The sequence below is a fragment of the Artemia sp. Qi Xiang Cuo genome, chromosome 15 (assembly GCF_049724085.1).
Source record: "Artemia sp. Qi Xiang Cuo chromosome 15, ASM4972408v1, whole genome shotgun sequence".
NCBI lineage: Eukaryota > Metazoa > Arthropoda > Branchiopoda > Anostraca > Artemiidae > Artemia > Artemia sp. Qi Xiang Cuo.
In genome coordinates this window covers 61,172,397-61,194,958 of record NC_142808.1, presented here as the reverse complement: position 1 = coordinate 61,194,958, position 22,562 = coordinate 61,172,397, and the positions used below count along the sequence as shown (strand labels likewise).

General features: G+C 37.9%; 2 protein-coding genes across 3 annotated transcripts in view; both read right to left on the bottom strand.

Annotated features, from left to right (window-relative positions):
* LOC148943950 (uncharacterized) overlaps positions 1–22,562 on the bottom strand; it is a 628,351-nt gene that overhangs the window by 552,005 nt on the left and 53,784 nt on the right. The window lies entirely within an intron of this gene.
* LOC148943952 (uncharacterized) lies at positions 2,795–8,906 on the bottom strand. Its single transcript, XM_089101301.1, has 2 exons — positions 8,796–8,906; positions 2,795–3,052 (listed from the first exon to the last, which is right to left on the bottom strand). The coding sequence occupies exons 1-2, from the start codon at positions 8,871–8,873 to the stop codon at positions 2,795–2,797; spliced, it is 336 nt and encodes a 111-aa protein (XP_088957427.1). The 5' UTR covers positions 8,874–8,906.

Genomic DNA, 22,562 nt, shown 5'->3' with positions numbered 1-22,562 from the left:
GTTACATGTTGACAAATCCTGATCCAAAACAGCAGCAAGTGATAGACTCCTTAAGAGTGTCAGCATCAGAAGCCAAAGATATTGAAAAAAATTCTTGCAGAAAGGCTGAAAGTGAAATATGGTTCCGTGCACGTAAGTTTTGACTTACCTCCAGCACATTTGCTTTGGTGGTGAAAAGGGTCACACCTTGGAGCAAAAAATCAGTTTCGTATTTGCAGATAGAAATTTGGATAGAAACCCAGCTGTAAAGTGGGGCAGGATGCATGAAGCAACTGCTGTTTGAATTTACAAAAAACTATAAAAAAAAGAGGAAGGGATGTTGTGGTTATGGACTGTGGGATTGTGATACCAGCTGAGTACTGGCTTGCTACGTCTCCTGATAGACGTGTGTTTGACCAATGTAAAGGAGACCCACATGGCATTATTGAAGTCAAGTGCCCATATAGTCTTTGAGACTAAACTGAGGAACAGTTTTTGGCTGAATGCCCATACCTCACATGCTTAAGAAAAGACCACCACTATTATTATCAGATCCAAGGGCAACTTGGCATTACTGGACTATCATGGTGTGACTTTGTATTATGGTCAAAAAATGTTATACTAATGCAAAGGATACCTTTTGATAATTTTTTTTGGGAAAATGAAGTCAAAACTCTGACTGATTTCTATTTCCAACATTATCTAGAATACTTGTCTGAGCTTCTGTAATTTGAGGTCCTTTGATTAATTTGATAAACCTTTTTGACGTATCCAGAAATCATAAAAGAGAACCCCTCACAGGCACCAGTTACGGAAAAAAATTTCTTTGCGAACACGTTTGAGTTGAGTTTCGCGACGCTGATTGGTTGACGCTCAAGTTTCAGTAACAGTCCATGTTGCAGAAGCAACACTTCGTAAAATTTGAAGCAATGTATTTTGAGTTCCTTTGATTTTTGTGATTCAGAGTTCCTTTGATTTATATGATTATGAGTTCCTGCGAATATAAGCATTCTTTTTTTAACCTATATATATATATAAAAGAAACCTAACTAAAACCTGTCTTTCATCAAAAATTCGGCCACTAGTCAAATCCGTTTTCTTTAATTTGGTTGGGTACTTTATTTTCCATACAAATTGATAAATTATTCTTGTTATTTCCTTTAATGTTGTTTTATTTGGTAGAGAAACTGTTGCATAATACCATATTATAGGGCATACAGAAATAATTAAATACGGACCCTTCTGGTGTATAGTTAAGACTTCAGTTGTTTCCATAAGAAATTGCCTTTTTTACAATGCTTCTAATTTCATTCTAATTTAATTTCTGCGTTTTCTTCCAACTGTTGTTGAAACCTGTTCCAAGTACTTTGGTTTCTTTTTTGGTTGGTACACCATGCACGAAATCTCTATCCTCATCTCTGAGGCTTGAACTCTCAGATTTTGCTTTATTTATTTCTACCTTGAAAATCAAGGAGGCACACTTGTGCCTCTAAAGAGGAGACCCACCACAATGTTAAGCGATTTCCGGTCCTAGCGGTCGCAGAGAGACAGCAGTGATCGCATTTTGTAGCCCAAGCTCCAACTAAGAAACGTGCAAAATTTCACCCCCTCTGGACTTTATCTTCATGGGTAAAAGTGGGCCGGAAGTTTCGACCCTCCGACCACAGCCCCCCTTTAACGTTGTCCGATTGGGCTGAAATTTAGAGTTTAAGCATTCCTAGGGCCCGGGAGCTTATCCTCGAAATTTCAGCTCAATCCGATCACTCCTGTCCTGTTTTCCAAAAAACAAATATAGCCACTTAAAGTTCATTTCTCTTTTTTTTATCAGCCACGCCTACAGGCCACAGTTGGCAACGGATCCGGGTGAATGATGACTCATTTGAAGTGGAATTCGACCTGTTAGGGGCTTTTGATATTTCCAGACTGAAAGAATTATTCCCCGAATTATATTTACGAAAAACCTCGTTTTCCTATAAGAGCCCATGTTAATTTTTCCCACCACAACCCCCCTTTAACGTTGTCCAATCGGGTTGAAATTTAGAGGATAAGCTTTGCTGGGGCCTGGGAGCTTATCCTCAAAATTTCAGCTCAATCCGATCCTCCCTTCCCTATTTTTCAAAAACCAAATATCAAGTTTTGTGGGGATTTGCTTGCGTCAAAAATAGATACGAGAGACTAAAACAATATAACTAGGGTCTCTGTGGTACATAGGTCGCTGGTCCTGACTGTCAGGCGGAAGATCCGGGTTGGATTCCCTGTGAGAGAAAATTTTTTATATACTGAATTTAAAGTTTAAAAAAGAAACTCAGTTTCTTTTTTAAATCCAATCTATTAAATCCTTCGGCTCAAAAGGGGTCTCCAGAAGAATATCACAGTCGGTCTTCAGGTTAAAGGTAAGTCTCCAATTCTTTGATAACATGCAGTATACCCACATGCTCGAAGAAAAGTTGAAAAAAGAAAATCTTACTGTGCATTTATTTGAGTATTCAGGAATTAAAAGCCTTAACACAAGAATCTTCAAAAGCGGGGGGTTTGGGAGACGGCAGCCCCCCATCTTTAACTCCTGAAAAGATCAGCTAACAGTTAGTCAAGCAATAATAAGTAATAAACTGTACAAAAACGTGCATAAATTTTTTGAAAAAAAACTACGTTTTATAAAGAGTTAAAGAGGCTGAGTCACAAGTTCGAACCTTAAAACATGCAGGGATTAGGAAGTGCAGTTGGGGGGCTGCTACCCCCCAAACCCTTGCTTACGTATATGAAATGGGCTGTGCTCTCCACCACGCCACGCTCTTTACGCTAAAGTTTTTATTGTTTAAAAAAGAGTTGTGAGAATGTCAAACATTAGCGTAAAGAGCGAGGCGTTGAGGAGAGCACAGCCCCTTTCATATACGGAAGTGAGTTCTCTTCTTCCAGATGCAAAACCAGCATAGAAGTCCTCAGTGTTGAAATGTCTAGAACATACTCTAGTGTAGGCATCTGAGATTTGGAACAAGGGACCTTCATCTCTTCGAATCTTCACAAGCCACTCCTTTCTCAGATCCTTATCACTTGGAAGCTTGTGAAAGGAAACCTGAAATATAATTCCACTATTAGAATGGTAGTTGTAACAAGGGCTGATGAGCGGTCAGATTTTCGACAATCCTCAGGGCTTATCACTTCCCAAAATCTCTCAAGTAGCCTTTGTATCCCTAATCAGTTAATTAAAAATAGAACTGCAAGCTTGAATCCTCTTTAGGGGGAGGAAAACTAATTTTTGACCTGGAACATATTCTGCATTGAAGGGTAGGAAGTGATGGCCCCTAAGGATTGTGAAAACTCTGACTGGATCATTGACTCTTGATTGTAGTAGTGTTCTTGCTCTGCTCACCGACAGTCTAAGTTCAGTGACAACCAAAAGGGTGAAGGGTAATAAGTGTGGATACCTCTGGGTTTTTAAGAAAAATAATTTTTTTCATTCCGTTGAAAGGGGATTTTGATGACAGGGATTTGAAGCCTTCAGTAACCTATCACTGGGTAACTGTACAACCCTTATCCAAAATTTTGTCATTTGGACTGTCCTATAACTTTTAAGAGACCATAGTCCAAGGTCTCCTTTAAGAAACTGGGTATGGGTCATTTTTATGCAACCTGTACAATCTTTTAAAATAACCTAGCTGAATGCTTTGTAACTGGGCAGAGTTCTCATATCCCCAGATCTCTGTCCTGTAATGGAGAATCGGCATAATCTTAGATAAAAAAACCCTCTTATGCAAAGACAAATTCTTTATTCCACTCATTTTATTCCTGAAAAGTGAAAATGTTGCAGCTCTTCCCCTATTTAATGATTTAATTATATGAGAACTCCATCCACCATTACTTTGGAAGATAAAACCAAGATACAAGATAAACAAAGTAAAATTTATCGGGATTTCAACCTACTGTAAATAGGTGAATGCAGTAGCGTAACTAGGGGGAGGCAAGAAGGGGCAAATGCCCCCTTAAGAAATGTCGTTGGCACATTGCTCCTGAGGATTTTGTTTTGTTTTTTTGTAATAAAGAGACTTTTAAGCTTTGTGGCACTGACAGGACAATTCATTAGCAATTTTCACCATCCAGTGGTCGTCAAAATAGTATGATCAACACCAAAGAATATAATCTCAATAAAGCACAGGAGGTTGGGTGAGTAGATGAGAAAAGCTTCATAAAATTAGAAAATTACAGGACAGCCAGTTCAAGAAAATTTGGGAGGGGTACAAGAACTTCCCTTCGGTTTTCTTTTTTGATTTAGATACTAAAAACGTAATTTTTCAAAACCAATTCACATCTTTGCCCAAATTATTCAAACGTGATTATTAGAATTATTAGAACGTGAAAGAACTTTTTTAGAAAAAATGGAGCAATTTTTAGAGTAATTCACAGATCAAGATGGATCTTAATTTTCTCTGAAGTGTAAATTTAGGTAACTAATGTAAAAAAGAAAAAGATACTTTCAAATTCTCCTCTTCTGATTTATAAGTAACATTGTAAGATAAAGGTAACATAACTTCATCAGAACCCATCAGCATTCAATTAGATAGATGAGTGAATCAAACACTCAATTGTGGTAATCTTTTATCTTACAATATCAACTGGGTAATTTAGAATAAGTTGTAACTCCCTCACATCAATCAAATAACCCCCCTCCCACAACAAAACCAAAATAGGGTACAAGCACCAGAAATGATAAATATGGCTGCAACTGGCACTATTCCTTTTTAAAATGAACAGAGGTGGATTGAAATGCTTAACCCTGATGCTTTTCAATTCTATTTCATAGAGAACAAATTTGCTTACTATGAAAGGAAGGTAGATTTCAAATATATCTAGCTAAGATACACAGTTGTTTAGTAGAAGAGCATGTATTGAAACACCAGTAAATTGCACAGAGTGAAATGATAAAAAGGATAAAGCTTCAAAGTGAAGTTACTATCAAAGTTAAATAGAAATGTGAAGCAAAACAAGTAGCTCTGAATCCTTCCATTCTGAAAAACAAAAAGTTAATTCATAATCTGGGGTGTTGTTTGGGGGGGGGGGGGGCAGCCACCCCCCAAAAATTGGAAGCCCAACAAATTTAAATAACCCTCCCCGTGTCCTTAAGTGATAATGACCCCTCTGTGACCCCCTCCTCCCCCAAAAAAATTGAGTTAAAAATTTGTGTGAAATGTAAACATTATTTGCTTTATGATACACGACATGAAATTGGTATTAGCATTGTTAAAGCTTGGCATTATAGGGAGGAGGCTAATCTACCATTGTTCCTTAAGGCTAAGGCTTCCATTCATTTTCAGGAACATTCAAGGGGAGAATTTATCTTTCAGTTTTCTTAAAAGGTTTTACACTGCTAACTGACAGAAATGCAAGTAAATTGTTTACACTTTTTGCTATCTTGAAAAGGGGTTAGGTTAGGAAAATGAAACTTTCAGTTATGAATCCAGGGCCAAAACCATACTTTGGAAAGGTATTACCAAGCTTCCACATTGACGATCTTATGATTTCTAAGTCTTAGAAATTTGTCTGCTTGACAGGTCTATGGTCTATACCATTTGAAATTTCAACAAAACAACATTTTACCTCAGGGACAGGTAGACTAAAGTATGTCATAGGAAGGTATTTTGAAGTTCCTACCTCCACTCCTTCCCCCTCTAGAGAGCAGTGACCTTTGATGACCTTTCAAAATCTTTGTGATCTGACACTGAAACCTTGCAAAACAGATCTTCTGCTTTAATTAAGTACAAGAAAACTATTTTCAGCTTCACAACTTTACTCAATCCAAATTAATGAGGTTTCAAAGATCAGAAAATATATTTCCTAAATTTAGAAAAAAAAGATTGATAAGGCTTAATATTCTACTCAAATAATAGGAATTCCATTTTTAGAATTAAAACCAGAGAAAAAGAAACCGATGACTGAAAATTAAGGTAATACGTTGTTTTGTCAAAATTTCAATAGGTATAACCTGCCAAGTAGGCAAATTTCTAGACTTGGAAATCAGAAAAGGGTTAAAATGGAAGCTTAGTAATACCTCTTTAGATTGTGTTTTTGGTCCTGGATTCATTACCGAAGGCTTCATTTTCCTAACCCCTTTCCAAGACAGCAACAAGCAGTTAAACTAGAATTTTTCTTTCGGATAAAAACTAGTGGTGTTGTTTGAGGATGGCAGGGGAAAAAAGAAAACACTAACACCATAATATCCTTCCTTTATAAATTACAATACACTTTAATGACTAGCCTACCTTACCATATTTTTTCCAAATAAATTGGAAAAAACAAAATTTACTTACCCCCAGTAATATAAAAGTCTTGCCCCCCCTCCCCCGATAAATTACTGGAGTAAAATTCTACTTTAGATGCTCTTGGAAAGAAGTTAGGTTTGGAAAATGAAACTTTGAAGGATGGATCTACAGGATGAGGTAATTCCCAGGATGGTATTTTGAAGTACCTACCTTTACTCCTTCTCCCTCTAGAGGGTCCTGAAATTTGCCTACATGACAGGTCTATACTTGTTGAACTTTAGACAAGTCAACATTTTACCTAAATTTTTAGTTATCAGTTTCTTATTCTCTGGCTTTAGTTCTGAAAATGAAATTTTTGTTATTTTAGTAGAATTTTAAGCCATGGGTTTTTTTTCAAAATATAGGAAATGTATTTGCATAACTTTAACACCTTATAACTTGGGATTGAGCAAAGTTGTGAAGCTAAAAAAAAATCTTTGTTGTACTTCATTTAGGCAGAAGATCTATTTTGCAAGGTTTCACTTTTATAACACACAGATTTTGAAAGGTCATCAAAGGTCAGGACCATCTGGAGGAAGGTTTGGAGGTATGTGCTTCACAAGACAGTACCATAACCTATTTCATACTGTAGGTCAATCACAGAAAGTTTAGTTTTCATACCAGGCAAAATAAAACCTAGTGCACACATGATCTAAATTATACTTTTACCAAAAGTTTTGTCTTATATACTGTCTATGTGATATCGGGTTTTTGTCGTGTCAATGATACACTTCTCCTCCTCCTGCCAAAGAACCCTAACATTTATCTACATAACAGGTAGAACCTATTGAAATTTGATGAAATAAGTCTTTACCTTAATTTTCATTTATCGGTTTCTTTTTCCCTGGCTTTTATTCTGAAAATACAATCCCTGTTATTTGAGTAGAATTTTAAGCCATATCAATGTGTTTTTTTAAATATAGGAAATGTATTTGTGTATCTATAAGACCTTAATATTTGGGATTGAGCAAATTTGTGAAGCTGAAAATTTTGTTGTTGTAGGCCTAATTCATTTCATCAGAAGATCTATTTTGCAAGGTTTCACTCAAAATCAAAGGTCAAGGCCCTCTAGAGGGAGGAACGGAGGCAGAAACTTCAGAACACCTTCTCAGGACATAATTTAGCCTGTAGACCCATCCCTGAAAGTTTCATTTTCCTAACCTGTCCCCTTTCCAAGATAGCCAAAAGTAGCTTAAGTAGAATTTTATCAAATGCTGGAGCTATGCCCCTGATGGGAACAAGGTTAAAAAAAAAGAAATTTATCAATTATTCCCCCTTTGTTACTGTTTCTAAATGTAAGAAAAAGTGCTATTACAACTAAATCCTAAAACATGTCAATACAACTGGAACTTTTAGATTCCTGAACTTATACTTTCTCAGCATGATAGTTGTCACCCAGACAATACCCCTCAAATTTTGATTGGGTAAATTTTTAACAATTCATATCATTGATTTGCATATAAAGTAAACATACTAGATGATGCCTTTTTTATGCTCTTTCCAAATATAACAATAATTTTTTTCATAAATGACTTTTACCCCCACCTCTATATATACTAATTCAGGGTTTATATTTGCACAAGAGGGCAGTGGGGGTAGTTTATTTATGATACAAATGAGAGGTACGTTTAAAATATACCCTCCCCCCTTCCTCTAATGTGCAAATATAAACCCTGAATTGGTATATATAGCCGCGGGCTGGGGGTAGGATTAATTTTGCGAAAAATTATAATTATATTTGTTAATATCATAAAAATCACATCAAGTAGTATGTTTACTTTATTTGTAAGTCAATAAAATGAACTGCTGAAAATTTACCTCTGATTGTCTGTCAGATATATAATGGGTCGGCCTACAAAAAGAAAACAATAAGACCATAACAGTCTTCCTTTATAAAGTGTAATACACTTTATTGATTACATGACCATAGTTTTCTTCCTATTTATCTATGTCTTAAATAATATTTATTCAACAATTCCTTTGCAGTTCCTATATAGTCCAGGACCATATTTGGAACCACTAGGAGAGGGTGCATTGCCTGCACAGCATAGGCCTAAACAAGCTTATCAGGCAATACCACAAAGATAGCCCTTTAACTACTAGTATTACCAACCCACATTTTAAACACATTTAAAAAAATACTTATTCAATAACTTCTTTGAAATCCCTTACAGCCTGCTGTGATTTTTATGGGTACAGCAATCCTGTATTATAAAAGGGACAATACAAAATGGTCTATATAGTTCAGTACCATATCTGAACCATTGGGAGGGAGGTTCATTGTCTGCATAGCAATAGGCCTAAACAAACTTATCAGGCAATACCATGTAGATAGCCCTTTTAACCACTAGTATTACCAACCCAAAGTTAAATTACAGTCTAGGCTACTTTTTATAGTTCATTGACTTATTTACAAGTCAATCAGGCTTTTTATAACCTATAACTCACCAAATACTTCACCAGGCTTTGAAGCTGAAAATGCTATGTTAGGGCTAAAGGCTAAAAGAAGCTGTTTTTACTCACTCTGTCAGGTAGTTTTAGGTCTCGGGATTTTTTCCAAGATCCTTTGCACAAGGGAACACAACAGTATGGTCCTCCCATTGATGAGACTCGAAAAAAACCACAAAAAGTAGACTTTTGTTGATATTTTCTTCTTTATTCCTATTAGAGATGCAGTGTGGCCAGATCGTGAACAAAAAAGTAAGCCGCAGCCTTTGAAAAACAAGCCAAAAATAAGCCAGACAATTTTTTGCCCAGAATCTAACTTTACTTTTAATGGTGTCCAAGTTTTGACGGCCGTTTTATAGAAATACTCACTACTATTCAAGACCTTTGATCCTACTGGGAATATCCACCTTTCAATTCATTCCCTGGTTTGTGGAAGTTCAGTTCAAGTGTAAAAATTATTTTAAGGCTGTATTTAGTAGAATTGCGATAAACCGCTACCCCATGTGGAACTCTAGAGACTTTACAGAAATTCCCGCGCGCTATGTTCAGAAAATGCTCGACCGTGCTTACTTTCCTGTCCAACAGTTTGGGGAAAATTATTGACAAGGACGCCCACCGGCTCGATTTCTCCTGTGTTAGTTCAAGCACTGTCCGTGTGTGCACTGCAATTTCTGTATCCCATAATTTCACTGAGTTGGACCTCCGATTACTATAATGATACTCTGTGACCCAATGCAGCACAACTTACAACGCCTGCCCCAGGCCCTGGGGGGTAGTGAGGACACCTGAATTTTTGCTATCTGACTTTTGAGCAATTTTTAACATAATGGCTATCTCAAAATTTTTATTGGATGTATTTGGAGAAAAGGAGCATGGGGGGAGGGGGGCTAGTTGCCCTCCAATCTCTTTTTACTCTAAAAAAATGAACTAGAACTTTCAATTTCCAATCAAATGAGCCATCTCTGAATTTTTTACAAGCATCCCTTCAATAAGAGCCATATATTCCCCAGAGCGTAACTTATAACACCTGCCCCTGGGCCCTGGGGGGCTGTGTTGACCCTGGAGTTTTTGTTATATGATCTTTCAACTATTTTAAAAAAGCTATCTCAAAGTTCTTATCGTATAGGTTTGAGGAAAAAAGGGAATGCAGGGGAGGGGGGGGGCTAGGGGCCCTCCAATCCCTTTTGACTCTTAAAACTGAACTAGAACTTTCAATTTCCAATTAAATGAGCCCTCTTTGAAGTGAATATGAGCATCCCTTCCATAAGACTCATATATGCCCCCAGGGCACAACTTACAATGCCTGCCCTGGGGGGTTGTGCTGGCACCAGAATTTTTGTTATATGATCTTTGAACATTTTTATTGGATACATTTAAAAATTTTATTGGATGCAACAGGAAAAAAAGAGGTTTGGGGGGGGGGAGCTGGTTACCCTCCAATATCTTGTGATGATTAAAAAGTGAACTAGAACTTTAAATTTCCAATCAAATGAGCCCTCTCTGAAGTTTATATGAGTCTTCATTCCATTCTGTCTAATGTCCAAATACTCCCCCCCCCCGGGACAAAATTCATATCTCTTTCTAAATAGCACATATTCAGTAGCAAATTCCATAACTTAAATACCTTTCTCCAGGGGTTTCGTGGGGTCAAGTTACACTTGTAGTTATGTTATTCTGACTGATAAAATCTTTTAAAAATTAATATTTTCCTGGTTAATTTTTAGTATAAGCCCACCCAGCATGAGCAGTCTGGAGGAGAGTATGGAGGAGTTGAATTCGAATTTAATTGGAGATCAATCACCCCAGGGTTAAACTAGAATTCCTCCCCTCAAAATAGGAACAAATTGAATCCCAAACTGCAATCCGTGATTTCAAACAGCTCTTAAAAAGGGAATTTAATGGATTATGCCCAAGTATATGTTGATCGATCTTTAAGTGAAGAGGGATGAGGAAGTGGATGCTTTTTAAATGAGCTCAGCCTATGCATTATGAAAAAACACAAGGCAGGGACCAGCGCACTAACAGCTGGAGTAGCTGCAATCAATTTGTGCTTAGAGACCCTAATTAAACTGAAACAGAGCAATTAACATATAGTAATATTCTCTGACTCTAAATCTGCTCTCTATATCCTATGAAACACTAACTTTGAAACACTGGGCATAGGCCTACATCGAACCAAAGAAAACCTAAGCAGCCTTGGAAGATTAGGCTTTGTTACTAAATTTCAATATATACCTATTCATCTAGGTAAAGAATGAAATGAAAAAGCAGACAAGATAGCAAAGCAAGAAGCAAAAGGCCAGATGGAACCAGTGAAATCTTTAACAATAAGGGATACAACTAGATTATTATTAAAAACATTGCTTGAATTAAAGCCACCAAATTTATCCCCCTTTCCAACCAGTATACAATCAGTCTGGTTCAACTGCCTGTGTTCAAATACAGCTAACTTCAGCCACCACTCTCCTTCATACAAAATAAAGCAGCCAAATGGAGAAGTTGCCAATAGCCCATTTTGCAGGTACTGTAAAAACACAGAAGAAACCCCTGAGCATATACTATTGAATTGTAAAATACTGGAAAGAAAACTGTTAATGGATCTAAATCTACAACACCATATATAGTAGGTCAAAATACGCTGACTATATTGAATTAGATAAACCCTACTATGATGTTACCTCACATTATTAGCTAATAGCTGATTTACATCTTTCCATATTCATCCACATTTTGAATATTAATAAGCAGTGTTTACAACAAGGCAGTTTACTATAACAGTAACATAATTTTTACAACAAGAGAAACTATGTAGTAAGGGATTATCTCATTCAGTAAAAAATTGAATTCTCCCAAGAAGAAGTGCATAAACTTGTCATGAGAAAAGAAGAACAAATTAAAGATTTGGATCTATTGTCAACCCAGCCCCGAAAGAAGAGAGGTCAATGATCTGATTTTCCGGACACTTGCCTTGATTGTCTACAGTTGATTGATTAAATTTAATATAACAATGAGCCTTGTTTATTTCAAAATCTGAAAGGTTTTTTTCTAAATAACAAAACTATAGGATAACTTCCATAGTTGCTGTCTGTTATAGGTAAATGTCTCATGTTTAATTATCAATGTTGTGGTCAAGGTTTGTAGACTATTGGCCAAGATTGATAATTCTGTAAATTAGTAGTGGTCAAGATTAAAGTCTCAGCTGCCAGGTAAAGGACATACTGCATTCTAATCAGAGATACAGCTCAGATTAGGCAGTGGCTAATCACTAGGAGTCTTACCCTATAGGCCTAGGCTACAGCAACAGTAACAAAGAAATCAGACATCAAAGCAAGGGTAACTCTTCTACTTATCGTGCTTCTGTATTTAGATATCTCTTTCTGATATTTTCATTAGTATTATATGGTACTTTATTACATATTAGCTATTAGCCTATATTATATATAACTAATTTCTCTAGTATTTAACTATAGGCTAATACATTGGGAAAATTGAATAAAAGTGAGTCTGAAACAAGATTGATTGCTTCAGGTTTGCTTATGTCACAAGCTGATGCTCATCACTGCTAAAAATGGGGTTGCAAACCAGTCATGTACACCAGCTATTTTTCTGTGGCATGTATCCAATTTTCTGGTAGCCAATGCATTGAGGTACTCACCTCAATGCATTAGGTACCCCCCTAAACCAGTTAGGAATTAATTGTTTTATATATAATCATCAACATACAATGTACTCCTTCACCATTGTAGTGGTGTACCACAGGATCTGTACCTCAGAATTTGAGACCAACACGTAACAAAGGGTACTTCTTCATATATATCGTAGAAGGACCGACTCCATACATAGTATAGGATGACAGATGTAATTTTTACCGGATGAATGAGTGTGGGGTGTAGCACCCAAATTCTTAGGTACTAATCCTATGGTGTACAACTGCAGTGGTAAAGTAGTATATTATATAGATGGTAGTACATAATACAATTAATAGCCCCAACTGCCCCATAACGATTTTCACTTTTGCATGTATTCTAAGACAACCAATGACCAATGTGCTTCTTCCTTTGAGCATATTTAAACTGAAGTAATGCACCGAAAACCTCAAATGTAAATAATGTATTTTCTCAGACTAGGTCTAGACAAAAATTGAAAACGGGTCCGAAGGTACCCAAGATCTTGGGGGATGTACTCCCTGCAGCGGGCTATGGACCCGGACGGCTAGGCTGTGAACACACTTTGTTTGTCCAGAGATACAATCCACAGAAAATAGCTAGTGTACATGACGACAGCGTGACGACTCACATGAACTAAACAGTTAAACAGGATCTGTAGATGTTAGACATGTCTGTTATGAGTTTGATTCCTGGCTTTATTCTGTACTAATAAGTAACAGCTAATATACTGTACCTTCAACTGTAGTTCAACCCCATGACTTAATGGCTAATGCTTTTTACAGTGTGGCCAGATCGTGAACAAAAAAGTAAGCCGCAGCCTTTGAAAAACAAGCCAAAAATAAGCCAGACAATTTTTTGCCCAAAATTTAACTTAACTTTTAATGGTGTCCAAGTTTTGACGGCCGTTTTATAGAAATATTGAAAAAAACTACGTTTTCTAAAGAGTTAAAGAGGCTGAGTTACAAGGTCGAACCTTAAAACGTACAGGGATTAGGAGGCGCAGTTGGGGGGCTGCCGCCCCCAACCCCCGCTTTCGCAGCCTTTAAATATAAAAAAAAATTCTTTAAACTGAAAGTAAGGAGCGACATTAAAACTTAAAACGAACAGAAATTATTCCGTATATGAAAGGGGCTGTGCCCTACTCAACGCCTCGCTCTTTACGCTAAAGTTTTTATTGTTTAAAAATAAGAGTTGTGAGAAAGTCAAACTTTAGCGTAAAGAGCGAGGCGTTGAGGAGGGCACAGCCCCTTTCATATACGGAATAATTTCTGTTCGTTTTAAGTTCGATTAACTCTTTAGAAAACGTAGTTTTTTCAAATAATTTCTGGCCGTTTTTGTACAGTTTATTACTTATCAAGATAAAGTCGGAAGAGGATGAAATTTTGCAAGTTTCTTAGTTTGAGCTTGGGCTACAAAATGCAATTACCGCCGTCTCTCTGCGACCTCTAGGACCTGAAATCGCTTAACATTGTGGTGGGTCGCCTCTTTATAGAGGCACAAGTGGGCCTCTTTGACTCACCTCTATTCAGGTCCTTTGATCCTACTGGCATTATCCACCTTTCAATTCGTTCCCTGGTTTGCGGAAGTTCAGTTCCAGTGTAGAGATTATTTTGAGGCTGCATTTAGTAGAATTTCAATAAACCGCTACCACATGTGGAACTCTAAAGACTTTACAGAAATTCCCGCGCGCTATGTTCAGAAAATGCTCGAACGTGCTTACTTTCCTGTCCAACAGTTCGGGGAAAATTATTGACGAGGACGCCCACCGGCTCGATTTCTCCTGTGTTAGTTCGAGCACTGTCCGTGTGTGCGCCGCAATTTCTGTATCCCATAATTTCACCCGATTACTATAATGATACTCTGTGACCCAATGCGTTTTACTGTCAACATTTCGATTCAGTCAGAGGTTCTTTTTGGCGCAATAGAGTTATTGCCATAACAAATTCTTAAAATTGTGTCCCAGCCCTTATGTATTGGTTGGAAATAATGGTGCATTAATTAATAACGACCGTAGCCCGCAGACAAAAACAAAAAAGATCATTATTTCATTGGTTTATTATCACATAGATACACAAACAAAAATCAGATCATTGGATATTATCACATATAGATTCATAAAATTGTGGAAATCACTTTGTGTAAAGTCAAAGCTTTGGAATAAAATCCTTTTCCCAATGCTAAATGCGATGCTAAAACGCCCTTAAAGGGCTACGAAAGGTACACAAGGAACACAATCGTACTTTTGTCTTTATCACAAGTCCATTCCAGGGTCATAATTGGCTATCACGAACCACAATACGTCCCTGGAACCAAAAACAAATAAGACTGAGTAGAATCTCCGTCTGTGGTCCATGAACTGACTATTGGATAACCCGTAAAATCTGAGCGGAGTTGGAGCCAATTTGAGAACTGGCTGAGCACTGAGTTGACGGCCGTCTACTTTCCCTCATCGCCGCCACACATTTGCGAGGAAAACACCGTAGCCGGCCTCCAGGCTTGTATAATAAGTGTAATCAAACACTTTCACTTGTTCTCACTAAATTTTTCTTCTCCGGGGCTGTAATGCGAAGAGTTAGTTGTTGAGGTAACGAATTGTAATGTTCCGCGCCAGCTCCACCTCCGCTTAAATTCGCCAGATATCAGCCGTATTTTATTCGACTCCGCATGGTTGTAGTATCGAGATAGGGAGACGAAGGTTCTTAGTCTTTATTTGTTCTTGCTGGGACGGATCTCCAGGTTCCTGTTTGATGAGCCACATTTTAACGAAGTCCGAACATTCCACCACTTTAAACATGGATGGGAAGTATCTTGGGCCAGATTGGGAATGACACGCGTTATAAATTTAGATACTTTTAAGTAAGACAAACTAAGAATTGAATTTTGTTGCTGTGCTGCGAGAGCCAACTCACTCATCGATTTCAGAAGTTTACAACTTATCATAATTATATTGACCTTTAGCGCAAGATAGCTGTCCGAACTCTGGCTGCCAGTCGTTGAGTGAGGGCGTACCTTTTAAGGCGCTTTATGACGGAAAAACTAAAAAAAAGTGGTAGGTTCGAAAAAAATGCTCCAGGGTGGAATTTTCGGTGATTAAGAATATCCGTCTTTCATAGCCCTTTAAGATTGACCAAATGCCTCTAAGATGTCACTGAGTTCATCTTCTTCCCTGTCAGCGTCAGGCGCATCAGCTCTGCCACATCGTCCACTGTCAGACGCATTTTCAGCTCCATTTTTCAAATATATGGAACTGTTGACTGAAGTCATTTTGGCCGATGGTACGAATGACGAACAGCAGTGGCCACGGACAGACATCCCCAGTCGAAAAATCAAAATTGCGTTTAGGATTGGTAAAAGCATTCTATTCCGAAGCTTTGACTTTACACAGTTCATCATAGAAAACGCTCTCTCAACGACTGCGTTGCTGATAGGCAAACTCAGCAACGACAATGCCCACTTTGCCAAATCCTGAAAGTCTGGTTCTCCAATAGGGTCGCGAAACTGAAGCACGTGGATCCAGAACTCAGAGGAGTCTTTTGGAAGTTCTCCGCCACAATGTTCATTCCAGTCAACCTCGAGCAGGCGTCTCCACTGGTTTTCCATGTCTCCAAATTCTGTCACTGGAATCACACTAAGAGGTAGGTCGGCGACTCTGGGTCTAGTCTGAGATAAACATATTGTCGGAGAGAGAATTCTCAATTTCAGAAGGGAATCAATGGCAAGAGGTAAACGTTTCAGAACTGACCTTGCAGCCGTCTTGAGAAAGCCGTGACAGCGAAGCTTTATTTCCTCTTTCTTCTCGCTTGGAAGATCAGCTTCGCTGAGTACAGAAAGAAACAAATGCCCAAAGTCTACCTGGTCGACAGGAAGGTCGTAAATTAGAAACTCAAGGTTGACGTTAAGGGACACTGCAGACGGTCGAAGGATCCTGCGCAGGATGCACATGACCAAATCTTTCAGCTCTTGAAACAGACAAAATTGGTCTCCATTCAAATGTTGAAATAGTATGTTCACCCTCTGAAAGTCGGCCAATAGCGATTTCAGAAAGACAATGTATAGATGGTTGCACTTATCACTGTACATTTCGTGTAAAGTTCTTGCAGTCTAGCACCGCTCTTTTTCCTTGGCACTGCGGAAATGTGTTGTCAGTTCAAGGTATTGCTCATCAACTCTACACACTGCGGTGTATCGCGACAACCAGCGTGAACTTGAAGGGGCCACAATTTTAAGGGGCGAATTTCCATGATTTATCAGCCTATATATCTGGCCGTACGCGTCCCTTCGCAACGGGCTTACGCTAAACCACTTGTACGTTTCCGAGAGCATAAATTCTAGGTTTCTCGGCAACTCTTCCACCGCCTCAGAGGCGCACAAGTGCAGAGAGTGGCAAACACATTTGACAAGCTGAAGGTGGGGTAACCCATCTGCTTTCAGCAATGTCAATAGAGAGTGATTTGCGCCCTACATGTTATTTGCCCCATCAGTACCAAGACCAATCAGGTTTTTGAGAGGTACTTTGCACTCTTCAAGAAATTTTGTGAGTTTCTGCGTGGAGTATAATAGCTGTAGTTGATGGTACCTCAACCATTCCTAACGCAGTACACACTATCTTTTTCAACTTTGGGCTGTAATATTGAATGCAAATACATATGAACTTCATTGTAGAGACATCAGTTGACTCATCCAGTATTAGAGAGTACTTACCATCTCCAATGTCAGCCACTATCTCCTTCAGGGTTTCAGGTCCAAACACATTCTAAATGAGAGCGGAACAGTCAGATTTCTTTACCCTCACCGATTCACAAATAGACCCAGGAAATAAGTCTTTGATGATAGTAGAAAGATGGTCGATTGTTCTCACCGACGAGTGACAGGCTACATGAGTAGCCAAGACCAGCTCCGCTTTCCGCGAAGCCAAGTTCGTCGACGTAATATCCCTAACTGCCCCATACCGATTTTCACGTTTGCATGCATTCTGAGAAAACCCATGACCAGTTTGCTTCTTCCTTTGAGGATAATTAAACTGAAGTGATGCAAAGAAAGCCTCAAATATAAATAAATGTATTGTCTTTATGAAATAAAAGCTGGCCAGTAAATTATTATTACCTTAAATTGCATTGTCCCTAGGCTACCCTATAGGCCTAGGCTACACCAACAGTAACAAAGAAATCAGACATCAAAGCAAGGGTAACTCATCTACTTATCCTGCTCCTGTCACAAGCTGATGCTTATCACTGCTAAAAATGGGGGTGCAAACCCGTCATATAACCTCGATTTTTTTCTTTTGCATGTACCCTATGTTGGGTTATAACAAGATTTTATGTCAGACCATACATTCAGTTGTGACCCCCCCCCCCCATACCAGGGAGGGATTAATTTTTTTTTGCACAATCATCAACATATAATGTTCTCCGTCACCACTGTAATGATGTACCACACGTTCTGTGCTGCAGGGTTTGTCACCTACATATAACCAAGTGTCCTACTCCATATATAGCATAGCAGGACCTACTCCATATATAGCGTAGTAGGACCTATGCCATGTTTAATGTAGTACTGATTGTGGGGTGTAGCACTCAATTTCTTAGGTACAGATCCTGTGGGGTACTACTGCAGGGGTAAAGTAGTACATTATGTTGATGGTAGTACATAAAACAATTAATATCCCCAACGGCCCCATAACGATTTTCACTTTTGCATGTAATCTGAGACAAACAATGACCAATTTGCTTCTTCCTTTGAGCATATTTAAACTGAAGTGATGCAAAGAAAACCTCAAATATAAATAAATGTATTTTCTCAGACTAGGTCTAGACAAAAAGTGAAAACGGGTACGGGGGTACCCAATATATCGGTGGCTGTACCCAATGCAGGGGGCTGTGGACCCAGTCGGATAGGCTGTGAACACAATCTGATTTGACAGAAATACAATCCACAGAAAATAACTCGTGTGTATATGACGACTCACTTGAACTAAACAGTTAAACAAGATCTGTCGATGTTACAGACAGGCCTGTTAGGAGTTTGATTCCCGGCATTATTCTATATTAATAAGTAACAACTAATATACTGTACCTTCAGCTGTAGTTCAACCCCATGACTTAATGGCTAATGCTTTTTATGCTGTTGTTACGAAGCCACGTGTTTCTTGGGATTTGAAAACTTCACCGCATTGCCGCGGTTAGATTCGTATTTTGACCATAGAGTTAAAACGTGATTTTGACCTTTCGTGAGCATTCGTTCGTTCGAAAATCGGATGAATTGCCAGAAAATAAAAATTCTTCCCGAAAAAGTAAATCACGCCAAGAAATAAGCCAGCTCAAAATAAAAATAGCCAAGTTTTAAGCCACAAGCCAGTTCCAAAAATTTTCACGCCAGTCGCCAACAAAATAAGCCAGTTTGGCGTAAAATAAGCCAATCTGGCCACACTGTAGAGATGAGCGATTTTTACCAACAACATGGCTGCCACGAGTAGTTCTTTTTTTCTCCGAGGGTGGCGATTCAAAAACGAATACGGTCTATAGCTTGAGCAACTTCAATGCCTCTCTTTGACCGCAATGGAACTGCATATGCATAACGACTATAAACACTGATTGCAAGTAGAATGTACTTGTATGGTGTTGTGTGAAGTCTTTGAATCTCATCTAGAGTTAAGAGATCTGCTTGCATTATATACAATGGGAAAAAGGCTTTAGTTTTTCGATAATGATTAACACGAAGCCTTTGATTTCTATGCAGAGTGTAACTTGATTCATTTTGTAGATAATCTTGTACACTTTTAGCATGAACACCAGTGACTTTGGAAAGAGTGGTGGGGGAACTTAAACTTCCCACTTCACCAATATTTTCATAAACACCTTTCAGAACTTCAACCATTTTGAACATAAACGTGTAGTGTAACGTCCGCTACCCTTTTGTATACTCGTTGTTGGCGATGGGGGTGATGACGTTGACTTGATACGTCTTCGCTTTTGTCTAGCTATCAATGGTGTGCTGCTCCTCCTCACCATTGTCAAGTTTCCACTAGGTGTGCTAGTATTTTCCAAGATTGCTTTAAAATCCTCTCCTTCTTCTTCATGTTCATACTTTAATGATGTTGAGGGTGCATGTTCATTTAATTTTTTTAAAATTTTCATATTGCTAATAAGGCTTTTGGGAAAGTTTAATGTATTTAGAAAGTTATATAGATGAGCGTCAAATGATAATAGTCATTTACGATTTGTAACCATATCATAGATTAAATCAAATAGATTATAGCTTTTGACCTGAATTATAATCCCTTTCCCATTGCTATCAACTTGAATATGATCTTGACCACTTCCCATGAGATATTTTATGAGTCGTTTACTTTGTTCACGATATGAGTGGGGCATTAGATTTCCAATGCTCGACACAATTGAATCCAATTCCTCCTTCTTTAATTGTGTTCCAGCAGCAGTAGCAGAATCCTGAGATGATCCTTTTTTGTGATCAATACCACTGGTCTTCGCACGATAGGGTATATGTTTGTCCACTCGGCGAAGTCAAAGCAGTTTTTTATCATCCTCAATATTCTCGTTGCCAATGAATTTACTCAGATTGTTCTCAAAGTGTTCCACGGGTGAGAGAGCGAATTCTATTGGCGTCAATTTATAGGGTTTTGCCATTCTCTAGAGAAAACTGTTTACGAGTCCTGCAATTATCGGCAGTAAAAGTGTGAAAAAGCTACCGCCCGCCTTAAGAAGACGTTTCCTTTTAAAATTCTTTCCTTTGTTTTTAGAGGCCAATATACGTACAATGGAACGATGTTGCTTTGTCTGTTGCTTAAGTACTTCTGGCAGTTGAAAATTACCCTCAGTCAAATTTAAACAAAGTTCGGATATTAGATTAATGAAATCATTGTCAATAACACGTTTGAGTGTGGCTTTGCTAAGCAAGGGATTTGAAGTGCTTAGAACGGACAATAAATGTATATTTTCATCTATTTTCTTCAATGCCATGATGGCAACTAAAAGGTCTATTTACTCTTCACCGGGATACATACTCTAATTTAATTTTCAAAATATCTTTGACTGAATGCTGATCCTCGGGTGTATTTTAATTAAGATCCAAAAGAAAGTAACCGTAGTGCTTACTAGGTGCCTTATCGTACGCTAAGAGTAGAAATTTAGGTACCCCGGGGTATGTTTTTTACTGAGGATTATTAGCGAGCTAGAATCACGAACAACTCTGTATATGATATAGTAGGTGCAGTTCAATGCAAGTGTTTGCATACATTTGCTCTGGTGAAAGAGATTGTGTAGAACCAGAGTAACGGAAATCTGTTCATGATGAGAGCGAACTGTGAGCAGTTGTAGCATTTCCTGGGACCATTGTTCAATAGATTCAGCCAGATCGTCAATAATCAGACAAGAGTTCGGTTCAATAATGCTGAAAACGTCAAGTCCCTCTATGAATTGTATCTGCACCAACCCCGATGTGCCAATCTCTTTTAATTTATCGTATGACTCCTGCCAAATACTGTAACAATAGTAGATTTTTTTCGGCTTTTCCACAAACATTTTATTATAATTTTTAATTATTTTTGTTAAGTCTGCCCTATTGCCCGACGTTGATAGCTTGCAGAGAAGCAATCCGAATGGCGTATTAAATTGATACTTGTTATTTTCAACAGTTTAACTGCAACTAATAACAGACTCTAGAGTTATAACGAATAAATAATTCCTTTACTATTCCGTTCAATAATAATGAGGAGGAGAAGAACAACAAAATTAATGAAGAATCATGTTTTATTTTATTATACATAAAATTAATAGCACTTTATAAATACTACATTGAATATTAAAAAGGCACATTAAATATGAAAAAATACATTTTTTTTATTTATTTATAAAAAAAAATACAAAATTTATTTTACATAAGCCCTGGAAAAAACACCTTAATAAATACACTTTTTTATTTATTTATAAAAAAATACAACATTTATTAGAATATACACACTTAAAATAATATCACACTTTTATTTACAACATTTTAAATTTGAAATGGAGTTCCCTCCGGGGGCGGTCGCTGTGGCGGCCGGGAAGCTTCGCGAGCCGGGACGCGCGGCGGAGCCCGAGACGGTGGCCCAGAGGGGGGCATTAAATAATGAAATTCATGGTGAAATTTCTCTGCATTGCACAAACATTTAAAAGATTTTAAGATAAAAAAGAGAAAAAAGAATTTAAAACATCCATCACCCAAAAAAAACTCCCACCCAATTTGTACTATTAAAGATTTTAAGTGAATTTTTGTATACCAAGTTGTTTTCTTTTCTCTAAACAATCAAATCAGTCTGAGATTAAATAGTGACCGTGTGGTAGTACCTTCACACCATCCTCAAGTACATAGACATTGTCCGATATGGCCGACATGGCGTTTTTCTCAACTCTAACTGTGTAGTTTTTAAATTGTAAATAGCGAATTGCCATGACTTTCGCTCTTGGGACTAAACTACGTTCCACACAGTTTCTGTACACACTCATGTCGAAATTATTTTTTACAAAGTGTGTAGGTACCCCCTTGCAAACTTGTTTGATATCCTTGTTGTGCGTTTCCACACAGTATACCTTCGGCCCAGGAAGCACACCACTGGATATCAGATCGCTACCCGTTTCAGATTTTAAAATTAATAATTTCTTTGGGGCCTGGCGTTTCACTAGCTCTGGGTAGCGGGATTCATTCCAATTGGTGTAGTCCATTCGTGAGCTAATGTACTCACCATTTTCAAAATCATTCAATAGATTTTCAGTTTTAACTTTTAACAGGAATGAATCAGTGTCCCCGTAATACACTTGAACTTGTCCCTCAATCAGCCACTGTACCTTGCATACATTATAATAAAATGACAACATGAGTTTTTTTAGATATTTCAGTTATTGCAATCCCGCCTGCAATATTTTTATTTAAAACAATGTTTCTTTTCTTGCGGTGTAGGAGCACCATATCAGAGTCTATGATTGTGAACGATGTGAAGTTTGGATCCGCAATGATTCGAGCACAATCTTTGGGATTGGTTACAATTTCACATCGACTTCTGTTTCATACGCTTTCGCAAATTTTACCGAAGGCTGAGTTCAAAATGATTTTATAGACTTATCTTTCAACTTTCGTTTTAGATTGTGAACGCTTACTGGCAAAGGTGTAATAAATGTTTTCA

Bases quoted from the DNA above. Each gene is read 5' to 3' on its own strand.
- LOC148943952 (XM_089101301.1), bottom strand. From the start codon at position 8,873: ATGGGAGGACCATACTGTTGTGTTCCCTTGTGCAAAGGATCTTGGAAA. The intron at 3,053-8,795 runs GTGAGTAAAAAC...ATTATATTTCAG, and splicing joins ACCTAAAACTACCTGACAGA to GTTTCCTTTCACAAGCTTCC.